The sequence below is a fragment of the Rhinoraja longicauda genome, chromosome 33, assembly GCF_053455715.1.
Source record: "Rhinoraja longicauda isolate Sanriku21f chromosome 33, sRhiLon1.1, whole genome shotgun sequence".
NCBI classification, from domain to species: Eukaryota; Metazoa; Chordata; class Chondrichthyes; order Rajiformes; family Arhynchobatidae; genus Rhinoraja; species Rhinoraja longicauda.
This window is the reverse complement of record NC_135985.1, coordinates 12,671,197-12,694,318: the sequence shown is the minus strand read 5'-3', so window position 1 is coordinate 12,694,318 and position 23,122 is coordinate 12,671,197. Positions and strand designations below refer to the sequence as shown.

At 45.4% G+C, this 23,122-nt stretch overlaps 1 protein-coding gene across 4 annotated transcripts in view; it reads right to left on the bottom strand.

Moving 5' to 3' along the window:
- rab27a (RAB27A, member RAS oncogene family) overlaps nucleotides 1-23,122 on the bottom strand; it is a 101,318-nt gene that overhangs the window by 20,985 nt on the left and 57,211 nt on the right. For all 4 annotated transcript variants that reach the window (XM_078427209.1, XM_078427212.1, XM_078427211.1 and 1 more), the window contains one exon: nucleotides 8,386-8,558. In XM_078427209.1, coding sequence (XP_078283335.1) covers nucleotides 8,386-8,538 — 153 coding nt within the window. In that variant the 5' untranslated portion in view covers nucleotides 8,539-8,558. The remainder of the gene's footprint in view (nucleotides 1-8,385; nucleotides 8,559-23,122) is intronic.

Below are 23,122 nucleotides of genomic sequence, written 5' to 3'. Positions count from 1 at the left end.
AGGATAGGTTTTGAGGGATGTGGGTCAAACGCGAGTGACTGGGACTGGTGACTAGTGTAGATGTTGGTCGGCATGGGCAATTTGAGCCAAAGGGCCTAATTCCGCACTGTATGATTGTATGACTCCAATAATTTTCCGCATAACTTGGCAAGAGGTTGGAGTGGGAGTGTGCCAACAAGGGTCTGCAGCAACAGAGGCACAATTCAGCCGTGTCTAGTTCCTGGAACTGCAGATATTAAAGAGATGGGCCATGATGGGGAAAATGTACATTGCAGTTGAATTTGATGGACTGAAAAACAGCAACTGAAGAGATACCCCTGGATAACCACTCTGTCTCAAGTAGTTTAAGGCCACTTGTATCCAATTTATTTTCAGTTTTGCAAAGATTTAGATTATTAATCCAAGCAGGAAAGAAAAAGGATGAGAATTCAGATAAAGAGACTAGGAAAAACAGAAATAAGACTGCAGAAAACAGGAAGGATAAGATACCAGGAGGAGGATGGCTTCTCAGCCACAATACATCACTGAAGCTGAATTGATGAAACCAGTCGAAGTTTAGTGCAGCAGTTCAGGGGGGGAGTGAAGATTATATGAGCATTGATACATTAGTTGGGTTGAGGCAAGAAGTCAGTTAACCTAAAGCCTATTCAACCTTTCAATGTGTGAGAGGATTGCATACCTGAAGATCAACGTCCACTTAATATCACCCCCAAAACTTAGACAATTTCCAGAAAGAGTGTTCATTTTTACTTTATCTTTAAGCTATTTCAATTCTGAAGAAAGCCCTCAATGCCATTTATTGTGTAGGAAACACTGAGCAAAACCTCTCCCGTATCATGTCTCATACATTTGCTAAGCTGATTGCCTAAGGACCTATCAACAACGTATCTAATCGTCATGAGTTTCACTATGAAAATAAACGCATTGGGACAGCACCACCTCCTCCACACAAGCCTCCACACAAAGCCAGTCTTCACCTAAAACTATCGCCTAGACAAGTCCTGCGTTCTGCTTTAAGGGCTCATGAAGCAGAAAGTGACCAGCATTTCTGGCACAGAGGGGAACACATCACCAGCACACACAATGCGAGTCGACACCGCTATTATAGTCATACAGCATGGAAACAGGCCCTTCGGCACAACTTGCCCATGCCGACCAAGATGCCACATCTACACTAGTCCTACGTGCCTGCGTTTGACCCATAGTCCTCTAAACATTTGCTATCCATGTACCTGTCCAAATGTTTTTTTAAATGTTGTCGTAGTACCTGCCGCAACTACCTCTTCTTGCTATTCGTCCGATATACCCACCGGCCTCCATGTGAAAAAGTTACCTCTCGGGTTCCTATTAAATCTTTCCCTTCTCACTTTAAACCTATGTCACCTGGTTCTCCATTTCCCCAACTCTGGGCAAAAGATTCTGTGCATTCCTATCTATGCCCCTCATGGTTTTATACACCTCTATAAGATCACCCCTCAGCCTCCTACGCTTCAAGGAATGAAGTCCTAGTCTGCCCAACCTCTCCCCATAGCTCAGCCTCTCAGGTCCTGACAATTGTCTGTTCAGTTGAACATTTCACAAGACAGGCAGCACTCACATTCTCTATCAGGAGACTGCTCTCTCTGGTTACAAAAGCAGCTCAGAGTAGACAAAGTACAGGCAGTTACACTTTTACAAATGGAGGGTCACAGTTTGTGAAAGCTAAAATGGTGGACAACAAATCTACAACAGAAGTTTCAGTCAGAGTAAAAGACTCTCACATTGTGTGCAAAATAGAACTTTCAACGAGAAATTTTGTTTCTGTACGTCACCCACCCGTAGAACTGTGCAAGGTCATTTTAAACATGGTCTTTTCAACTTTAAATAGTTTGTATTTAACTCACCAAACACTTGGCAAAGCTTTGCCAAAATTGTCATGGTAGTTGACAGATTCTCTCTTCCAACAAAGTAACTATACTTCAGTGGTAGAATATTTCTAGTGTGTTATGGATCAAGAGGCTTGAATAAACCCTGGGATTATTCACCACCCTTCCTCTTCCTCGCCCACAGAAGGTAGGCATAATTCTGAGCAGATGCTAAAAATCTACTGTTGGGCAGCACTGACAAAGCCCAGGAGCTGGTTTTACACCGAAACATTTACACAAAGCAGAAAGATGGCAATGAAGAGAAAACTCAAACCATCACACTTTCCACAAAAAACAATGGCTTCAAATCACCCTGAACATACAAAAAGCAAAGATTTATCTTTATACCAAGCAGGTATTAACTGGGACAAATTAATCACACCAACCAAATCTGTATTCCTGAATCATCAACTTGCAAAGTATGAATCGACCTTACAGAAGTGAATGGAGCTGGTTGCAGGGATTCCACCAGAGGGCGCTCCACACCCATTCTGTACCTCAGAACTCAACCTCGCCCCTCTCATGACACCAGGGCTCAGCTAAAGAAGCAGCTTGGTTGGTGGCACAGTCTCTGCCTCCTTCCACAGGCCCAGCAGTGGAAGCACAAACTGTGCACATTGATGAAGTTGTGCAGCCATTTACAATTTTTCTCTTTTAACACCAAACATCAAGCTCTTAAACACGACAAAACTATGAATTATGTGTTGTCTTGGTTGCACTAAAGACATTAGGGTTTTTTTGCACTAGTATTGGGGTTATTAAACAAAATAATTAAATACACTATTATATGTTGTCTTTGATTACTGTGTTTACAGGCCCGTTAATTGGCTGTAAGTACGAATGTCATTGTTCTGTTTGTTGGTCAAACACTCTTCAGATGAGATGAACCTGATCTTTCAGCAGTAAGTACACATCACCACCATCTATGAATGGCCAACAGTCAAGAGTGTTTTATTGTCAAATGTCCCAGATAGAACAATGAAATTCTTACTTGCAGCAGCACAACAGAATATGTAAACATAGTAACCTATAATATATATAGGTATATATATATATTATGATCTATATCCATGATCTATATATGTGTGTATTTATGAGTATGTGTATATACAGTGCATTCAGAAAGTATTCAGACCCCTTCACTTTTTCCACATTTTGTTACGTTACAACCTTATTTTTAAAAGGATTTGATTTTTTTTAAATCATCAATCTACACACAATACCCCATAATAAAAAGACGAAAACAGGTGTTTAGAAATTTTTGCAAAGTAATTAAAAAGAAATAACTGAAATATTACATTTACATAAGTATTCAGACCCTTTGCTATGACACTCAAAATTGAGCTTAGGTTCACCCTGTCTTCATTGAGAGGATCTACAGAGAAGAATGGGAGAAATTACCCAAATACTGGTGCCAAGCTTGTAGTGTCATACCCAAGAAGACTTGAGGCTGTAATCGCTGCCAAAGGTGCCGCAACAAAGTAGTGAGTAAAAGGTCTGATTACTTAAGTAAATGTGATATTTCAGTTATTTATTTGTAATTACTTGGCAAAAATTTCTAAACACATGTTTTTGCTTTTTTATAATGTGATATTGTCTGTAGATTGATGATAAAAAAATAATTTAATCCATTTTAAAATAAGGCTGTAATGACAATAGACAAAAGGCAATAGGTGCAGGAGTAGGCCATTCGACCCAGCACCGCCATTCACCGTGATCATGGCTGATCATGCACAATCAGTACCCCATTCCTGCCTTCTCCCCATACCCCTGACTCCACTATCATTAAGAGCTCTATCTAACTCTCTCTTGAAAGGATCCAGAGAATTGGCCTAAACTGCCTTCTGAGGCAGAGAATTCCACAGCTTCACAACTCTGAGTGATAAAGTTTTTCCTCATCTCCGTTCTAAATGGCCTACCCCTTATTCTTAAACTGTGGCCCCTGGTTCGGGACTCCCCCAACGTTGGGAACATGTTTCCTGCCTCTAGCGTGGCCAATCCCTTAATAATCTTATATGTTTCAATAAGATCCCCTCTCATCCTTTTAAATTCCAGAGTATACAAGCCCCGAGTATTCCAGAGTATACAAGTCACTCCAGTCTTTCAACATACGACAGTCCCACCATTCCGGGAATTAACCTCATGAACCTACCCTGCACTCCTTCAATAGCAAGAATGTCCTTCATCAAGTTTGGAGACGAAAACTGCACACAATACTCAAGGTGTGGTCTCACTAGGGCCCTGTACAACTGCAGAAGGACCTCTTTGCTCCCCTACTCAACTCCCCTTGTTATAATGTAACAAAATGTGGAAAAAGTGTAGGGGTCTGAATATGTTCTGAATGCACTGTATACACACACTGAATTTTGTTTTCTCGTTTATTATATTGTTTACAGTGCACTATGTTTACATATTCTGTTGTGCTGCTGCAAGTGAGAATTTCATTTATTTCCTCAAATAAGCTCTGAACTACATAAACTATTATTGTTATTATTGCACTATTGTTTGTGTTTTTGTGTGTACGTATGTGTGTGTGTGTGTGTGTGCGTGTGTGTGTGCGTGTGTGTGCGTGTGTGTGTGTGTGTGTGTGTGTGTGTGTGTGTGTGTGTGTACGTATGTGTGCGTCTGTACATAACCTTCTCTCCTGAGATGTCTCCTGAGCCGCTGAGTTACTCCTGTATCTTGTGTCTACCTTCGATTTAAACCAGCGTCTGCAGTTTTTTTCCTAAATCTACAAATCTGCACGTTTTTAGGATGTTGGAGGAAACCAGAGCACCTGGGGAAACCCACGCAGTCTCAAGAAGAAAAGAACAAACTCTGTAGCGACAGCACCATGTTTAGCACAGACATTGTGGGCCACAGGACCTAACCTGTGCCAAACAGTTCAGTTTGCTTTAGAGATACAGCAGAGAAACAGTCTCCAGCCCATCGTGTCCACGCCAACCATCAATCACCCGTACACAGTATTTCTATGGTATCCCACTTTCTCATCCACTCCCTACATATTAGAGTCTATTCATAGAGGCCAATTACCCTACAACCCCGTAAACCTGTGGGATGTGGGAGGGAACAAGAGCACCCGGAGGAAATCCATGCAGTCACAGAGAGGATATGTAAACTCCGCACAGACAGCACCAAGGTCAGGATTGAGCCAGGGTCTCCGGTGTTGTGAGGCAGCAGCTCTACCCGCTGTGCCACTATGTTTCACGTTCAAGTTTGAACTTCACTCACACAGCAAAAAGGAAACGTTTGGCTCGATAGACTATCCTCCACCATCCAAATTCAGGTTTAGATTGAGAATGGGCAACGAGGTCCATTCAATTAATCACATGACTCACAGCCCCTCCCCCACCCCTGCTGTACCGGGATTCCCCAACTTCCCCATCAGGCTGCATTGCAAATGAAGCCTGGAACCTCTGCAAACACTCTCCAGCCTCTCCAGATAGAGCTCTTAAGGATAGCAGAGTCAGGGGGTATGGGGAGAAGGCAGGAACGGGGTACTGATTGAGAATGATCAGCCATGATCACATTGAATGGCGGTGCTGGCTCGAAGGGCCGAATGGCCTCCTCCTGCACCTATTGTCTCCAGCCTCTCCAGCCTCGAGGTCAAGCTCAATAAAGAAAGCAATAAAACTGTCCAAATATGAAACTCTAGGTTAACCACCTTGAAGATAAAATGTCCTACTTATTACACAACTTGCAGCACATCACAGAATGTCAGCTGTGTGTCCAGAGCAGTGGGAGTTACACTGGGTCTCCAGCAGTACAATGCTTTCATGGAGAGATACAGCAGACCAGAACTTGATCCCAGAGCCAAACAATGTCTTCCTATCGGAACCAAACGTGTGAATTGTAAATTTTGTGAAAGGAAGTGCCTTTAGTTCTCCCCGATTGTGGCTATGTGAGGAACAGGAGCCGACCACTGTCACCAACTACGTGCTGAGGTGTGCTGGCTCTCCTGAACCTAAGGCGGGATTGGAGGGATCAGAGTCAACACCAAACCAAGTCTGTGAACTGCACCATGAGCTAGAAGCCTTTCCCTCTCAAGAGAAGTCTCCTTTGATACACACGCTCAGGGTTTACAATGTCTCACCACGCTAACATGTAAGGCAGATATATTTTTCACCTCAGCCACCTGATTTGCTCTAATCTATCTGTGCAGGGAAATGAACACGGAGTGTTTGAAACGGCACACAAGAGATCAGTAAACAGACACAAAATGGTGGAGTAACTCAGTGGGCAGGCAGCATCTCTGGAGAGAAGGAATGGGTCAAGACCATTCTTCAGACTCGATCCGAAACATCACCCATTCCTTCTCTTCAGAGATGCTGCCAGCCCCGCTGAGTTACTCCACCATTTTGTGTTCATCTTCAGGGTAAACCAGCATCTGCAGTTCCTTCCCACACAAGGGAACAGTAAGGTTTGGGTGCAGCTGTGTTTACTTGCTCCCATCATTTGTATAATGGTTATTAAAGAAGTCGTCTATCTCGCTCACCAGCGTTAAATAACAAGACCGACCAATAGTCCAAGAGTATTTCCCCTCTGACTCTGTTCCCTCAAATGAAAGTCGTAGTTTCATGATCCATTCTTGTCTGCAGGCATCAAGATCTCATTGTTGCCAATGTTACTGGTGTTGCCAAAGGCTTGAAGTTACAATTTCGTACTTGACTTTACTGCTCTCTGGACGAATGTTAATAAAAGGTATCCAGAATGCAGTAATCTCAGTCAAACCTTGACTGCCATTCCATCCTGCACACTTTCACGAGAGTGGATTCTCAGCAATAACTGCAATTAAAACCATATGATAAAACAGACTGACCCTTGGAAAGATGTCTTTTGGTTAACCTTCCCCAGATCTAAAAGCTTGAATAGACACAGCAGGTTCAGGAATCTCAGCAGGTAACTGTGACTTGAGCTTCCAGTTGCACGTCCTGCCAACTTCCCTTCCTACATCCACACTGACCTGTTCTCGACCTTCACCACTGCCACAGAGATGCCAAATGTAATCCAGAAGACCAACACCTCTTGTACGATGGATAGGACAGGTCTGGAGGGATATGGACCAAGCGTAGGCAGGTGGGACAAGTGTAGCTGGGACATGTAGGCCAGTGTGGGCAAATTGGGCCGAAGGGCATGTTTCCACATTGTATCACTCTATGACTCTATTCCACATTGACGATAGACACAAAATGCTGGAGTAACTCAGCAGGACAGGCAGCATCTCTGGATAGAAGGAATGGGTGACATTTGGGGTCGAGACCCTTCTTCAGACTGAGAGTCAGGGGAGGGGGAGACACGGAGATAAGGAAGGGTAAAGTGTGTGAAAACGAGACATCAAAAGAGATGGCAATCAAGGAAAATGTAGAATAGATCATTGTTAGCTAGGAGAAGGTGACAATAAAGCAAACAGATAAAATGTAATCAGGGACAGTCAGACTGGTCGGAGAACTGGGAAGGGGGAGGGATGGAGAGAGAGGGAAAGCAAGGGTTACTTGGTTAGTGAAGTCAATATTCATACCGCTGGGGTGTAAGCTGCCCAAGCAAAATATGAGAAATAAGCGAAACATTGGCCATGGCTTTGCCCCCATAGATGCTGCTTGACCCGTTGAGTTCCAGCAGTTTACTATTTGCTATGGTGACTGATTATTAAAAACACAAAATGATCTGCAATGTAGAATGATTACAAGACCCCCCAATTTTGTTTATAAGCCTTCAATTACGTGTTTGTAGAAATTATGAACTGGTATCTAAAGTTTATTTTGGGAATAGAATGTGCGTAAAAAAGTGAAGTCTCTCCCTCACATCTACCAAGGGATAATAAATGACCATATTCACTCAACGCCAACGGGCACATCTAAACCGTTAAATATCAGCAGAAAAATGAGTTAACTGTACTAATCAGTACGTTTCATCTTTTTTAAACTAAATTAGACTTCATTAGATTAGATCCAGCAGTAGAAAAAGTGCAGATGAAAGTAGTTGGGGCCTTATTAGAAGCTCGTGTCTGTTTAGGAAGGGAGCCAATAGGTTCTGGCATCAAGGGCGCTGCAAAACACTGAACTGAAGCGGGTGAAACTCGAGCAGAAAAACTTGATGATGTTCAGATTCAAGGCTGCTGGAAAACAATAAAATAATTAAAGTCAAACTGAAAATATTTCGATCGCTGTGGAGTAAACACCCCAAGGAAATGCAAAATTGCACAAATGGAGGAGAAACAGAACCTACTCGTGTCACTGGAGAACACTTGCCCTTGTTAAAAATAGAATCTAGGTTGAGAGCTGGAAAACAATGACAGTCAGAGACAACATGTACCAACAAGGGGAAATAACTGAATTACTTACAAGGTACAAAATGTAATAAAAGGATCCAAAAGATAGTGTACATTTACAAGGTCAAAGCTGCCTGGAGGTAATGTTTAGTAGCTGCCACAATAGAGCTGCTGTCAGGAACAGAATCACATTTCCATCTCAAGTCCACTTACCACTCGCTTTTCTCTGAAGTCAATGCCAACTGTGGTGATGAACTTGGAGTTGAATTTGGCATCGGTGTACTGATAGAGGAAGCTGGTTTTTCCCACTCCCGAGTCTCCAAGCGCTAGAAATTTGATGAGATAATCGTAGTCTCCATCAGACATGGTGAGAACGTGATGTGGGCCTGCAACACAGGAGGAAATGGATTCACGTTGTCTGTAAGTCGCATGAGTCGCCATACAAATACACCATTGTCAGGCTAGATAATGCTGTAACCCAACAATGGGCAAAGCAGAGGACAAAGATGACAACAGATTTGCATTCAAGCAGCACCTTACATGGTCTGATATTGGGAACTCGGCAGATGAGGTTAACACAAGCTGCTAGAAACACTGGACGATCCCCGCCTTGCCCACTGTGGTACCGGCAATGCAGGGTGGACTCTCGGCACAGCACTCCTGCCACAATGAACGGGCCAAAGCATGACGTGAGGGCTGGGGGTGGGGAGAGGAGGCGCAGTGTTGGGGTGGGATGGAGTACGAGCTGGACCGTGGTTGAGATTGGGGGCTCGAGGTTACGGTGGGCTGGGGCTGGACGTACTGGTATGGGGTGTATCGGGGTTGGGTGCACCGTGGTTATGGTGTGTGAGGGGGCGGAGTTGGGGCGAGTGGCGGTGGAGTTTGTGCTGGATGGGGTTGGACCAGGGTTTTAGGGGAAGGCGAGGCTGGGTTTCGATGGGCTGGGCTGGCATGGAGTGGAGCAGTGTTGGATGCGCCAGTGTTTTGCCGGGCTGGTGTGACGGGACGGGACGGGACGGGGGGTGCCTGGGCTAGGGAAGGGCTGGGCGGCCACACGGCACAGAGACACGGGACTCGGCTGCATCCTGGCCAGCACGACGAGTCCACTCGTGTTGAGCAGCAGCAGCTTCTCCATGTGTTGTCGGACCACCCTGTCCCAATGGTTCCCTCATCACCTCCCCTCGAACGTGATGGAAGCTGCCGTCTCTAATCTCTGGCTTCACAGCCCTCCCACCCGAGATTCCTCCATGGTTCCAGGTTCCACATTAATCACAGCAGAGCCTCTCCATACTTCATTGGGTCACTTCCTTGCTGTGGAGCTCCACAAGTCAGGATCTCCCGCCAGGCACATGCATAACCAGCGGGACAGATATCTTTAGTGCTAATGTACAGGTGATCGCTGGTCAGCACGGGCTCGGTGGGCCGAAGGGCCTGTTACCACTCTGTATCTCTAAAGTAAAGTCTTTCTCACAGTAGTCTTCTCTGAGGGGTTGAGTTGGAGGATCAAGCTGGAGGAAGTACCAGGGGGATAGAGGCCAGCCTGCCGTTTCCGGTCCATCAGACCATGCAGGAAACGTCAATGAGCAATGCTGATGCCATTCCTAACCACAGACATGAGAATTCCAGTCTGCCACCGAGATCAAACACAAGGCCCCTCGGAACTGTTGCCTGCATCATATGACCATCCCATGGGAAGCCGGAGGGACAAAGTTCAACATTCTTCAGCGGCACCAGCTCCTTGTCACAAGAGCAATCGATGAAAGAGATGACCCAGAAGCCTAAAAGGAACTCACTCACGGGCATTCACCCAAAAGGCAAAACCAGGCGACAATAACATGTTACTTCAGATGGAAGAATTAAGTTATTAAAAGGTGCAGTACCTTAAAAGCCAAGTGAAGCAGAGGAAACAAACACAGAATAGCAGTCCACAAATCTAGTTCCAAAATAAAAACAAGCGCAGTAAATTTCTGATACCCTCCATTGACGTTTGGTGCCCATTGTGCTGGGTACGTTGGCAGCTGTCCCGCCCAACTCCCCAAGGCCCTGCACCCTCTTTAAACTTTACTGGGTACAGAATTCAGCACAAAATTTATAATAATACTGTTGAACATCTAAAAAACAAAATTAAAAGTATATTGGGATGTTAATAGGAATAACATCTAATATTTCAATGGTGCAGCTTGTAGAGCTGCTGCCTCACAGCGCCAGAGACCATTGGATGCTGTCTGCATGGAGATCGCATGTTCTCTATGTGACTGTGTGTGTTTCCTCTGGGCGTTCTGGTTTCCTCCCACATCCCAAAGACGAGCGGGTTTGTAGGTTCATTGGTCTCTACAAAATTGCCCCGAATGTGCTGGGAGTGGATGCGAAAGTGGAATAATAGAACGAGAGTGAAGGGGCAGTGTGGACTCTATGGGCCAAAGGGCCTGTTTCCATGATGTAACTTTCAGTCAATTAAGTTTGGAGTTTTACTGTACAATTTCAATGCGAGATCCAGATATAAATGCTGACAAGATTTAGCACAGTAACAGGCCCTTCAACCCACTACATCCATGCTGTCCATTTTGTTTATTTACACTAATATACAACCTATGCTAATCAAGTTTGCCTGCATTAGAACCATATCCTTCTCTGCCTTGCTTAATGCATCTGTCAAAATGCCTCTTAAACATTGTAATTATATCTCATTCCGCCACCTCTGGCAACGCGTTCCAGATCTCATCCACACTCTGTGCAAAATCTTATGCCAATGTCCCCCTTTAAATCTCCAATCCACACCCTCTTGTTTTTCATACCCCCACCATACTGGACAGACTCGGCTTGTACTCGCTGGAATTTAGAAGATTGAGGGGGGATCTTATAGAAACTTACAAAATTCTTAAGGTGTTGGACAGGCTAGATGCAGGAAGATTGTTCCCGATGTTGGGGAAGTCCAGAACAAGGGGTCACAGTTTAAGGATAAGGGGGAAGTCTTTTAGGACCGAGATGAGAACGTTTTTTTTTCACACAGAGAGTGGTGAATCTGTGGAATTCTCTGCCACAGAGGGTAGTTGAGGCCAGTTCATTGGCTATATTTAAGAGGGAGTTGGATGTGGCCCTTGTGGCTAAAGGGGTCAGGGGGTATGGAGAGAAGGCAGGTACAGGATACTGAGTTGGATGATCAGCCATGATCATATTGAATGACGGTGCAGGCTCGATGGGCCGAATGGCCTACTCCTGCACCTATTTTCTACGTTTCTATGTTTCTATGTTTCTAACGTGATCTCCCGGTTGTTGAACATTTTGACTCCCCCTCCCATTCCCACACTGGCCTTTCTGTCACACTTTCAGAGGGAGGCCCAACACAAATTGGCGGAAGTGCACCCCATATTTTGCTTGGGCCATTTACAACCCAATTATATGAATATTGACTTCTCTAACTTCAAGTAAACCCTTGCTTTAATTCTCACTCCATCCCTCCCCCATCCTAGTTCTCCGACCAGTCTCACTGTCCTCCTGATTACATTTCACTGATTGTACACTTCGATGTCACCTTCACCTCAACTAACAATGATCCATTCTCCTTGATCACCGTCCCCTTGGATCTCTCATTTTCACACCGTACCCTTCCATATCTCTATGTCTCCTTCTCCCCTGACACTCAGTCTGAAGAAGGGCCTCAACCCCAAAACATCACCATTCCTTCTTTCCAGAGATGCTGCCTGTCCCGCTGAGTTACTCCAGCATTTTGTGTCTATACATCCCATCTATCCCTCTCATGATCTAATACAGTTCTATGGTCACTCAGCCTCTTTCACTGCAGGGAAAGCAACCTCTCCCCATAACTAATGTTGTACAATCCAGGCAACATCCTGGTGAATGGCTTCACCCTCTCTCAAGTGCAATCACACTCTTCCTACAACGTGCTGACCAGAGATACACACCACACAGCAAGTACAACCTAACCATTGTTATGTTGTACAAATGTATCAGACCTCATCACACCAAAGTAACTTCCGCTGAAAGCATTGGGTTTTTTAAAAATACATCATCATATAATTGTTTTTTTTTAAAAGGGGGAGATGCAGTGAGGGGCTCCAGTTAACTGAAAAGCTCCTCTGGGGATCTACAAGTTCTGCCATGGATGGTTATTTAGAACATGGGATTTATTTTATCCACTGACTGTCCATGGCTTTTGCATGCTCCCTAAACAGACATTGAAGGAGTTGCATAACTTCTTGGAGCTCAATCTCAGTTTTTGACCAGCCATGGCTCAGAGATGAGGTGATGAGGATGTTATTACATCGCCCCTCCCAAAGAGACCAAGTCTCCCAGCATTTTCACTGCCCTCTGAGACACCTCATGCCGTGACGTTTCACGAGGCTGGTGTCTGGCCTGCCCATCGCAGTCAGCAGCTTGCTCCACAACCTCCGTGCTGGGAATTGTGTTAGCCTGGGAGAGGATGACACCATTGTACATTAGATAAACCAGGTGATGGGCGGGGGGGGGGGGGCATTATGTTAGAGGCATTGCCCCAGATCTTGACTTCCCTATTACAGGTGGTCCACGCCAGCAGAACACAAGATGCACAACGAAGGTAGACACAAAATACTGGAGTAACTCAGCGGGTCAGGCAGCATCTCGGGAGAGAAGGAATGGGTGATGTTTCGGGTCGAGACCCTTCTTCAGACCGATGTCAGGAGAGGAGGTGGGACCGTGAATCCCAGTGGAGAAGATGAACAGGTTTGGTGAGATGATGCAGGCTTGCTCAACACCAGCCTGCACTGGGATGACCTGCGGCTCGTTTAAGGGTCAGGCTCACACCTTGTCATGTCATCATGTCAATGCCAAATTTATGGCAAGCCTGACTTTAGAGAGACTGCTATATTTCCAAAGAGAAAATCCCCTTCACTTGCAGTCAGCGAAGAGGCAGAGTCATGATAATCCAAAGATAATGACCTCAACGCTGAAACTCAAAAGCATTAAAATGTAGTTCACTTCTTGGTTCTTTAATGGTTGCCTTTGTCACTGAATCACTTGAGTCAGCATTCCATCATTCTTTCAGTCTTTAGTTTGACACCTTCTCATTTCTCTGGCTCTTGCTTACAGCATCGTAACTGCCAAACCTGGATCAAGCTGACACCGCAACATTCTCTCTCCTGGCACGTCCAGTGTTCAGTTGCAGAATTATCTGTCATAATCCACAAGCTATTCGTTGGTACAACCCCATTTACATGACAGGAAAAAAAATCCAATCGAAGGCTTTTATTCCACGAGTATTGTCCATGCTACCTCAGCACTTAATCACGATGGACTTTTACACAAGATGGCACCATGCATTGGGCTTGCACTTTTATGGTTTGTTTATCTAATATAATCGATAAATCATTGATTACTGTTAATTGTATATTTATGTATTGTGATGTGTCAATGGACAATAGACAATAGGTGCAAGAGTAGGCCATTCAGCCTTTCGAGCCAGCACCGCCATTCACCATGATCATGGCTGATCATGCACAATCAGTACCCAGTTCCTGCCTTCTCCCCATATGCCTTGAGTCCGCTATCATTGAGCTCTATCTAACTCTCTCTTGAAAGCATCCAGTGAATTGGCCTCTACTGCCTTCCGAGGCAGAGAGTTCCACAGCTTCACAACTCTTGAGTGAAAAAGTTTTTCCTCATCTCCGTCCTAAAATTTTTTCACTCAGAGAGTTCAAGGGATATGGGGAGAAGGCAGGAACGGGGTCCTGTCTAATGTGCCGATAAGGCTGCAGCAAGCAAGAATTTCATTGTCTTGTTCACGGTGCATCAGGTAATTCAACTCTCTTGACTTTCTTTCTGACACTCACTCTCGCTAGTCACAGTGTTTGGTAAACTATTCTTAAGCAAATATCTACCGATGGACTCTTGGCACACGAGTGAGTCACTGGTTGACGATGAGGGAGACACCTCTGAAATACCTCAATTCTCGTGTCAATTAGTTTAAATAAAGTTTTAACGTTTTGTGATTATCCATAACGGGTTTTTATATATTTATTTACAGATACAGTGTGAAAACAGGCTCTTCAGCCCACCGAGTCCGCACCAAACAACATAACATTGGTACACTAGTTCTATCCTACACACAAGGAACAATTTACAGAAGCCAATTAACCTACAAAGCTACACGACTTTGGAATGTGGGAGGAAACCAGAGCACCCAGACAAAATACACATGGTCACAGGAGAACGTACAAACTGCGTACAGATGGAACCCGGGTCTCTGGCGCTGTAAGGAGCAACTCTACCACTGCGCCACTTTGCCGCCCCTCGTCCTATTTTTTTTGGTGAATTCACAGCAACGTGTACTCAAGTAGATCTGCTGCCAATGCTGTGGAAGTTTAGAATGCATTGAAATGATTGGGTCGGACGGTGGGTGCAGGGGGGAGAGGAGCCGTACTGCTTCAGTTAAGATTGGGCAAGAGATGTCACATTATTTTCTCACCTCTATGGTGCAAGTCTGCTAATCCTTATGAAACAATTACACCAGAATGACTCTTGGAGGTTCGAAGATTCATTTAACTGACAGGCAGGAAGCTGAACTGCCTGGTGTCTCCTGATCACTAGGTGCAAGCTGCATGTTATTCAAAGTGGGAGAGGTTTCAGAACCAGTTTCATCACACTGACGCAATGCATCTTGTAGCTGCTGCAATGACAACCTGTACTCTATGCTTTTATTTCTAAAACCTTGATATCCATTACCACTTGCTACATTCAGGAGAATGACCTATTATTAAACCACTCCCTGTCACCCATTTCTTCCACAAGCCCATAAGATATAAGAGCAGAATTAGGCCATTCAGCCCATCAAGTCAGCTCTGCCATTCAATCATGGCTGATCTATCTTTCCCTCTCAACCACATTTTCCTGCCTTCTCCCCGTAACCTTTGACGCCCTTACAAATCAAGAACCTATCAATCTCTGCTTTAAAAATAACCAACGACTTGGCCTTCACGGCCATCTGTGGCAATGAATTCCACAAATTCACCACCTCACCAGCACGGACTCGGTGGGCCAAAGAGCCTGTTTCCACACTGCATCTGTAAATAAATATATAAAAATAAATTCCTCCTCACCACCTTTCTAAACGACACACCCTCTTATTCTAAGGCTGTGCCCTGGGGCCCTAGACTCTCCCACTACTGGAAACATCCGCTCCACATCCATGCTCTCTAGGCCTTTCACTATTCGGTAAGTTTCAATAAGATCTCCGTCAACCTTCCAATTGAGTTCAGGCTTAATGTTTTGATGGTTCTTTGCACAATAAGGACCCTCATCATCACTGCGGGCCACCCAGAGACTGCAGCAGTGGAGAGACCATCACCCACCTCTTTCAGAGAGAAACAAGTGCATAGGGTGAGCAGTTTTAAATACTTGGGAGTCCACATCACAGAGGATCTGACATGGACCACGCACATTGCCGCACTGGTGGGTGAGGCAAAGCAGCGCCTTTACCACCTTAGACAGCTGAGGAAATTCAGAGTGTCTCTGAGGATCCTTCATTGCTTCTACTCTGGGGCTGTAGAGAGCATCCTGTCCGGCAACATTACAGTCTGGTTTGGGAACAGCTCTGTCCAGGACAGGATGGCCCTGCAGAGAGTAGTGCGTTCGGCAGAACGCACCATGGGAACTACACTCGTCCCCCTGCAGGACCTATACATCAGGAGGTGCAGATCCAGAGCAAGCAAGATCATGAGGGACCCCTGCCACCCCAGTAACGGACTGTTCCAGATGCTACGGTCAGGCAAACGCCTCCGCTGTCAGGCTGTGAAAACGGAGAGGATGAGACGGAGTTTCTTCCCACAGGCCATCAGGACTGTCAACTTTTATAACTCCAGAGACTAAATTTTTGTCTACACTATAGTAACTTATTAACTTTATTTATATGCTGTAACTGTAATTATTTTTTGTGCACAATCCGCAGGCATTGCCACTTTCATTTCACTGCACATCGTGTATGTGTATGTGACAAATAAACTTGGCTATCTGTCGCAGCAGCTCAGTTATAAGACCATCCTTCATGGGCACACGGAGAGACCACTGACTCAGTGAAGCAGCCGGTGGTAAACCACAGAGAAAACTCTCCCAACACTTGAGCAAGAGGCATGTTCATGCTCACAGACATACGGGGAGATGCAGTGATGGGAGGAGAGGGGTGTAGAACAGTGGGCAGGCTACTGTGTCGTACTACACCGCACTGCTCCACTCGGGACTTTGCACAAAACACAAGGCCAAGACTAGTTTAACAATGATATCGCTCCAAGCGTTTGAAGTAGGTTTTTTTTCAGTTGATCCTTTGTATTGTTATCTTGAAATTTGCATTCGTTCATTTTAATTTCTTTGTAAAAGTGGCTGCTTTAGATATTTTGGACTGTCCACAAACTGAACAAAAACAGGAAATTGATTGTTTTTAATTAACTCCGTTTACGGGATCTGAGAACTATTGATAAAAGTCAGCATTTGTTGCCCATCCCTGTCTGTGCTGTAGTGGTGTTGATGGAGGTGGTGGTGGTGGTGTGAATCACCTTTCAGTGGTGTTGATGGAGGAGGTGGTGGTGGTGTGAATCACCTTTCTGAAGCACTGTAGTCCTATTGAACTCGCCATGCTACTGTGTAGGGAGAGCAAGAGTGAAAACCCAGCGACAATGAAGGATAATGGAGATATTGTACATAGGATTCATGTGTAGGATTATAGCTGGGCGATAAATGGTCATCTCGTTGAATGATTCTACATGAAGATTGTTGGTAAACGTCTCATCACCAAAGAGTTCAAATAAGCACCAACTTATGTCAGGATGCCATTTCATCAACTATATCTCAGATTAATAACAACTTCCTCCCCACTGCTTTCCATCACCTCTTTCATGCCCCATTGCAGAGATAGACAATAGGTGCAGGAGGAGGCCATTCGGCCATTCGGCCCTTCGAGCCAGCACCGCCATTCAATGTGATCATGGCAGATGCTGCCACATACTTAATCTTGACCTCATTCAGTTATTCCCTTATTACACTGCACTTTAATATTATTTTGCACGAGTTGGATTTTGCACCACAAGCTTGCCTCATGCTGCTGCTGCTTTCCATTCATCATGTATTTATGGTTACTGGATGTATACTGATCTGTGGAATTCTCTGCCTCAGAGGGCAGTGGAGGCCAATTCTCTGAATACATTCAAGAGAGAGCTAGATAGAGCTCTTAAGGATAGCGGAGTCAGGGGGTATGGGGAGAAGGCAGGAACGGGGTACTGAATGAGAATGATCAGCCATGATCACATTGAATGGCGGTGCTGGCTCGAAGGGCCGAATCGCCTACTCCTGCACCTATTGTCTATATTGTTTCTGCTGTGAGCTTCACGTGAACAAGTACGTACCGCACCCTGGTATTTATGACAAGAAACTATTCTGATCTGATCCCACCCTGCTTGGCTGGTGGGAGTAGGGCCTTTCCTCCAAGGTCTTTTGTGGACAGCTGAAGGCACAATCCCACCACGTGATCCTCATGACGGGTGCTGTGGGGAAAAGAGCTCATCCACCTCCTTCCGGGATGTGCGTTTAATAAAGGAGGCGGGCAAGGAGATGCAGAGATCTTTTATGCAGTTCATCTCAAACTGCTGTGTAACACTGACGAAAGACACAAAAAGCTGGAGTAACAGCGGGTCAAACAACATCTCTGGAGAAAAGATGGAAAAAGGGTGGCATTTCGGGTCAAGACCCTTCCTCAGACTGAAACGTCACCTGCTCCTTTTCTCCTGAGATGCTGTTTGACCCATTGAGTTACTCCAGCTGTTTGTGTCTATCTTTGGTTTAAACCAGCATCTGCAGCTCCTTCCTATATATTTCGTCTGCTGTGTGAAACTGCTCCATGGGCTGTTCCAAAGGACGTAGTGAGACAATCAGCCTCTACTGAACATGGTCTGCCCTGTGCACAGAGCTGCCCCGTGAGCAGGTGTTGCAAGCTGGCACACTCCACGGTGCTGGGCCAAGTGTTGAGCAGCTCAGTGCTGGAACCCAGAGCAGTCTTTTTTTGCTACAACATTCAGGGCTATGGTCCAAATGCGGGAAAATGGGGTTAAAATCCCATTTGGATGCTACAACATTCAGGGCTATGGTCCAAATGCGGGAAATGGGATTAAAATCCCATTTGGATGGGCACTTGAAATGCTACAACATTCAGGGCTACGGTCCAAATGCGGGAAAATGGGATTAAAATTAGACTGTGTTTGGTAACGGGCGGCGCGGACACGATGGGCCGAAGGGCCGAAGGGCCGAAGGGCCTCTTTCTGTGCTGTAGGACTCTATGACTCTATGAGTCACCACAAACAAACCTTCAACAGGCAAAGCCTCTTTGCCACAGCACATCCACAGGCTGCAACCTTTGAAAAATCTTGCAGACTGTTATATCAAGCAACATAATGCAAAAGAAAAACTGGTTTTCTGCAGATATTTGTACATAAGGTTTACAATACCTGTCCTGTGCTCTAAATATCAATATGAATGTAATACATTTCCCCTTAAAATGTGTTTAAAGGCAGTTGTGATACAATACAGTAATTGCATTCATAAGAAACCTCGGGTTATAGAAAATCATGTTATAAAAATAAATCTGTCAGTGGGGAAAAGGCATTAGGGGCCAGAGAGTTTCAGACTTGCAATTACAACGCTATTTTTCCTCTCCGGATTTTCAAAAATAAATGTATTTTTTAATAGCAAGAAGTTTATTTTTGTTACTGTAAGCGACCAATGCCGAAAGCTGAATGTTACATTGTTTAATAGAGTACCTTTACACAAGTGTCAATGGAGCTGGAAGGTAGTAAAGTTGTTGCCTTACAGTGCCAGAGACCCGGGTTCGATCCTGACCATGGGCGCTTTTCTGTACGGAGTTTACATGTTCTCCCCGAGACCTGCGTGGGTTTTCTCCGAGATATTCAGTTTCCTCCCACACTCCAACATCACACAGGTTTGCAGGTTAATTGGCTTGGTATAAATGTAAATTGTTCCTAGTGTATGTAGGATAGTGTTAGTGTGCGGGGATCACTGGTCGGTGTGGGCTTGGTGAGCCCAAGGGCCTGTTTCCGCGCTGTATCTCTAAATTAAACTAAACTAAACTAAAAGCTAGACACTTCCTACGAGATCCCACTACTAGCCACATCTTCCCATCTCCACCCCTTTCTGCTTTCCGCAGAGACCGTTCCCTTCGCAACTCCCTGGTCAACTCGTCCCTTCCCACCCAAACCACCCCCTCCCCAGGTACTTTCCCCTGCAACCGCAAGAGATGTAACACCTGTCCCTTTACCTCCCCCCCCTCGACTCCATCCAAGGACCCAAACAGTCTCTCCAGGTGAGGCAGAGGTTCACCTGCACCTCCTCCAACCTCATCTACTGTATCCGCTGTTCCAGGTGTCGACTCCTGTATATTAGTGAGACCAAGCGCAGGCTCGGTGATCGTTTCGTTGAACACCTCCGTTCAGTCCGCCTAAACCTATCTGATCTCCCGGTTGCTCAGCACTTTAACTCCTCCCTCCCTTTCCCAATCTGACCTTTCTGTCGTGGGCCTCTTCCAGTGTCAGAGTGAGGCCCAGCGCAAATTGGAGGAACAGCATCTCATAGTTCGCTTGGGCAGTTTACACCCCAGCGGTATGAACATTGACTTCTCTAACATCAAGTAGCCCTTGCTTTCCCTCTCTCTCCATCCCCTCCCCCTTCCCAGTTCTCCCACCAGTCCTTACTGTCTCCGACTACACTTTATCTCTGTACCGCACACTCCCCTGACATCAGTCTGAAGAAGGGTCTCGACCCGAAACATCACCCATTCCTTCTCTCCAGAGATGCTGCCTGTCCCGCTGAGTTACTCCAGCACTTTGATTTAAACCAGCATCTGCAGTTCTTTCCTAAACTAAAAGATGATTGCTTGTTCTCCTCCCACAGTTAAAGTAGCAGCTGTGTTCTCATGAGACATTGGTGTTTGATCACTGCAGGGAAGGTACATGGAAACATTTTTCCTCCAAGACAGCTTTTTTCCTCCTTGTCACTGAAGTTTATTGTATTAATAATTTGAGAAAATTAGTAATTTAAGTGTTTCTCATGTTCCCGATCGAAATCGTATTTTAGCAATGTGGCCCAAGCAACATAAATAAGGTGCCCTCATCCTTCAATAACATTACGTTCAACTCATGTAATGGAAATGTGCTAGAACCGAACTACCTGCATTCTCAAAAAAATAGTTGCTCATTGCATCAGCCGAAGGAAAGAGAATTACCAGGTTGTGAAAGGATTTGAAAAAGTTGCACAATAACAAACTAATTCCGTGCTGTAAAATCAACCGGATGAGTAGAGAGGCTTTGTGTCGAATGCACTCCACAAAAACATCGCCAGCCAGTTCCAAAAGGACAGGACTAGATGTCAGGAAAATTGCACTGCTATGGAAAGAGCTGGGTTTTAAATAAACATCAGAATGCTTCAAAAGGATGTTACATTGTACCTGTGAAAGATCATGCATTATTCACCTCCAATTGGTGTTACTTTGAGTTTGCACAAAGCAACTGTAAAAAAACAGTTGACTGCACATAGAGGTTTCTTCAAGAGGGATTGCAAGCCGGGGCCTGGAATTTGCTGGCAAATGGCTGCCGCTCAACAAAATCACCAACAAATGGAAATCTTGGATTGTCACACATACCTAATCAAAAGCAAGGCCATATCCTTCAATTTCCTCCCTTGGTATGCCATGGAAGCAGTCAACCTTGCCATCTGATAGGCTGGCTGACAGATTGAATAAGTCTTAAGAAGGGTACCACCCAAAACATTACCTATCCATTTTCTCCAGAGATGCTGCCTAACCCACTGAGTTACTCCAGCACTTTGTGTCTCTGACCGATGGGCTTCCTGGCCTCACAGTTAATGCCCCAGCACTTTTCCTGAATAAACCTTGGTGGCACAGCGGTAGAGTTGCTGCCTTTACATCGCCAGAGACCCAGATTCAATCCTGACTGCGGGTGCTTGGCTGTACGTTCGTAACCCCCCGTGACCTGCGTGGGTTTTCTCTGAGATCTTCGGTTTCCTCCCACACTCCAAAGACATACAGGTTTGTGGGCTAATTAGCTTGGTGTAAATGTAAAATTGTCCCTAGTGTGTGTAGGATAGTGTTAGTGTGAGGTGATCGCTGGTCGGTGCAGACTCGGTGGGCCGAAGGGCCTGTATCTCTAAACTAAACCTGGGCGTTGTCAGCTGCAGAGGCACTTCTGGCTGCTTCAGGGACAAGGCTTCTTGCCCAGTCACTGCTCAAGCCCAGTCAGTAGAGGGCTCAGGCAGAATGGCCTCCCTTCACACCTGAGCTGGGCGAGTGCAAATGTACATTGTCCACACATGATGGGTTCACGTCAACAAGATGCAGCTCCACTTTATTGCCACACCACTTGATGAATCATTTTTAATAAACTCTGAGCTACAATCTGGAATGGATGGTGTGAAACTGTGGTGGAAACAAATATTCAGTGCAAATCTCTTTTCAATAATACAAGCATCGGGAGAAAGCAGGCATAATTGTTCACCTCAGAGTGACACAGAGCAAAGTTTTCTCAGCTCATTTCCGTCCTGGTTCTAGGGTCCTGCCATCCCTTTCCCCCAGAGACACATTGAAGTACACCTTTGACAACCTGATATCCGGATGTACGCACACAAACTGGATGCGCATACGTTGAGCGTTACATAGATCTGCTCAGAGACTTTGCAAATGGTCCAGATTCCCCACACTTGCAGCTCCTGCCCCTTTCAGTGCATCCACCATTTGATCGTTCAGCGCACTTGCCTTTTGATCGTTCACCCTTGCCTTGCACGTGAGATGCCGGTGGGGCTAAGGATGGAAATGGAGTCATAGAATTCTACAGCACAGAAACAGGCCCTTCAGCCCAACCCTTGCATGCCGACCAGCACGTCTCACTGAGCTCGCCCCATTTGTCTGCATTTGACCTATATCCCTCTAATCCTTTCCATCCATGTACCTGTTCTGTCTGAATATCTTTTATTTGCCTCTCCAACTTCCTCGCCAGCTCTCTGGCATGGTAAATTGTTCCCACTAATAATCTGAAACATCCCATGCTGACTGAAGATCCACCAAACAAAAGGCAGTCCCATTCCTCAACATTAATAAACAAGTTCACAATTGACCAAAACTGATCACCAGCACCACATGTCTCCAACTGCTCCATCAAGAAGCTGCATTTTAATATCCCTCTGTACAAACCTGAAGTTCAGATTTTTAACCATGACACAAATCAATGGCAGTGTTGATGTACATTCGGAAGCTGGCTTCCCGTGCATGGATGGATGCCTTGTCAGTGTTGCCCCTCACAATCCTCCACACCACACTGGATAAAACACTTCAGGCCTAATGTTTGCAGTGGTTTGTCCAAGGTCTCTCGGCCCATCCTGATCACACCATCCGCCACCTATTTGGCCATTGTGAACTGTCGCTGATGTTTGACGAGTGGAAACTAGGAGAAGCGTATGAGAACATGGGAAGGGAATTAATATAGAACTTGTGTAACTGGGTGGTTGATGGTTGGCGAGGCTCAGTGGACCAAGGGCCTGTTTCTCACCGATGCAGACAAATCCTTAACATCTCAACAGAAAGGTAGCACTAGCAAAGATGCAGCACTCCCTCAGCACTGCATCAGAAGGTCACATTGGTCCCTGAAGTGGGGCTTGTAGTGTTGACCCCTTGATTCGGGTGAGGAGGACACTGCACCACACGGCAGCCACCACAACATTGCACTGAGCTGGTGGCTACTTGCCGGTTACTGGACACGGAACAGCGGCAATTAAATTAACCAGCAACTCACTAATTCATCCCATAAACATCGCCCTTTTCCATTATCAAGAGTGCAGTGAAGCTCCAATAATCCACCATCTGATCACTCAGAAGTTCCGATGGACGGGC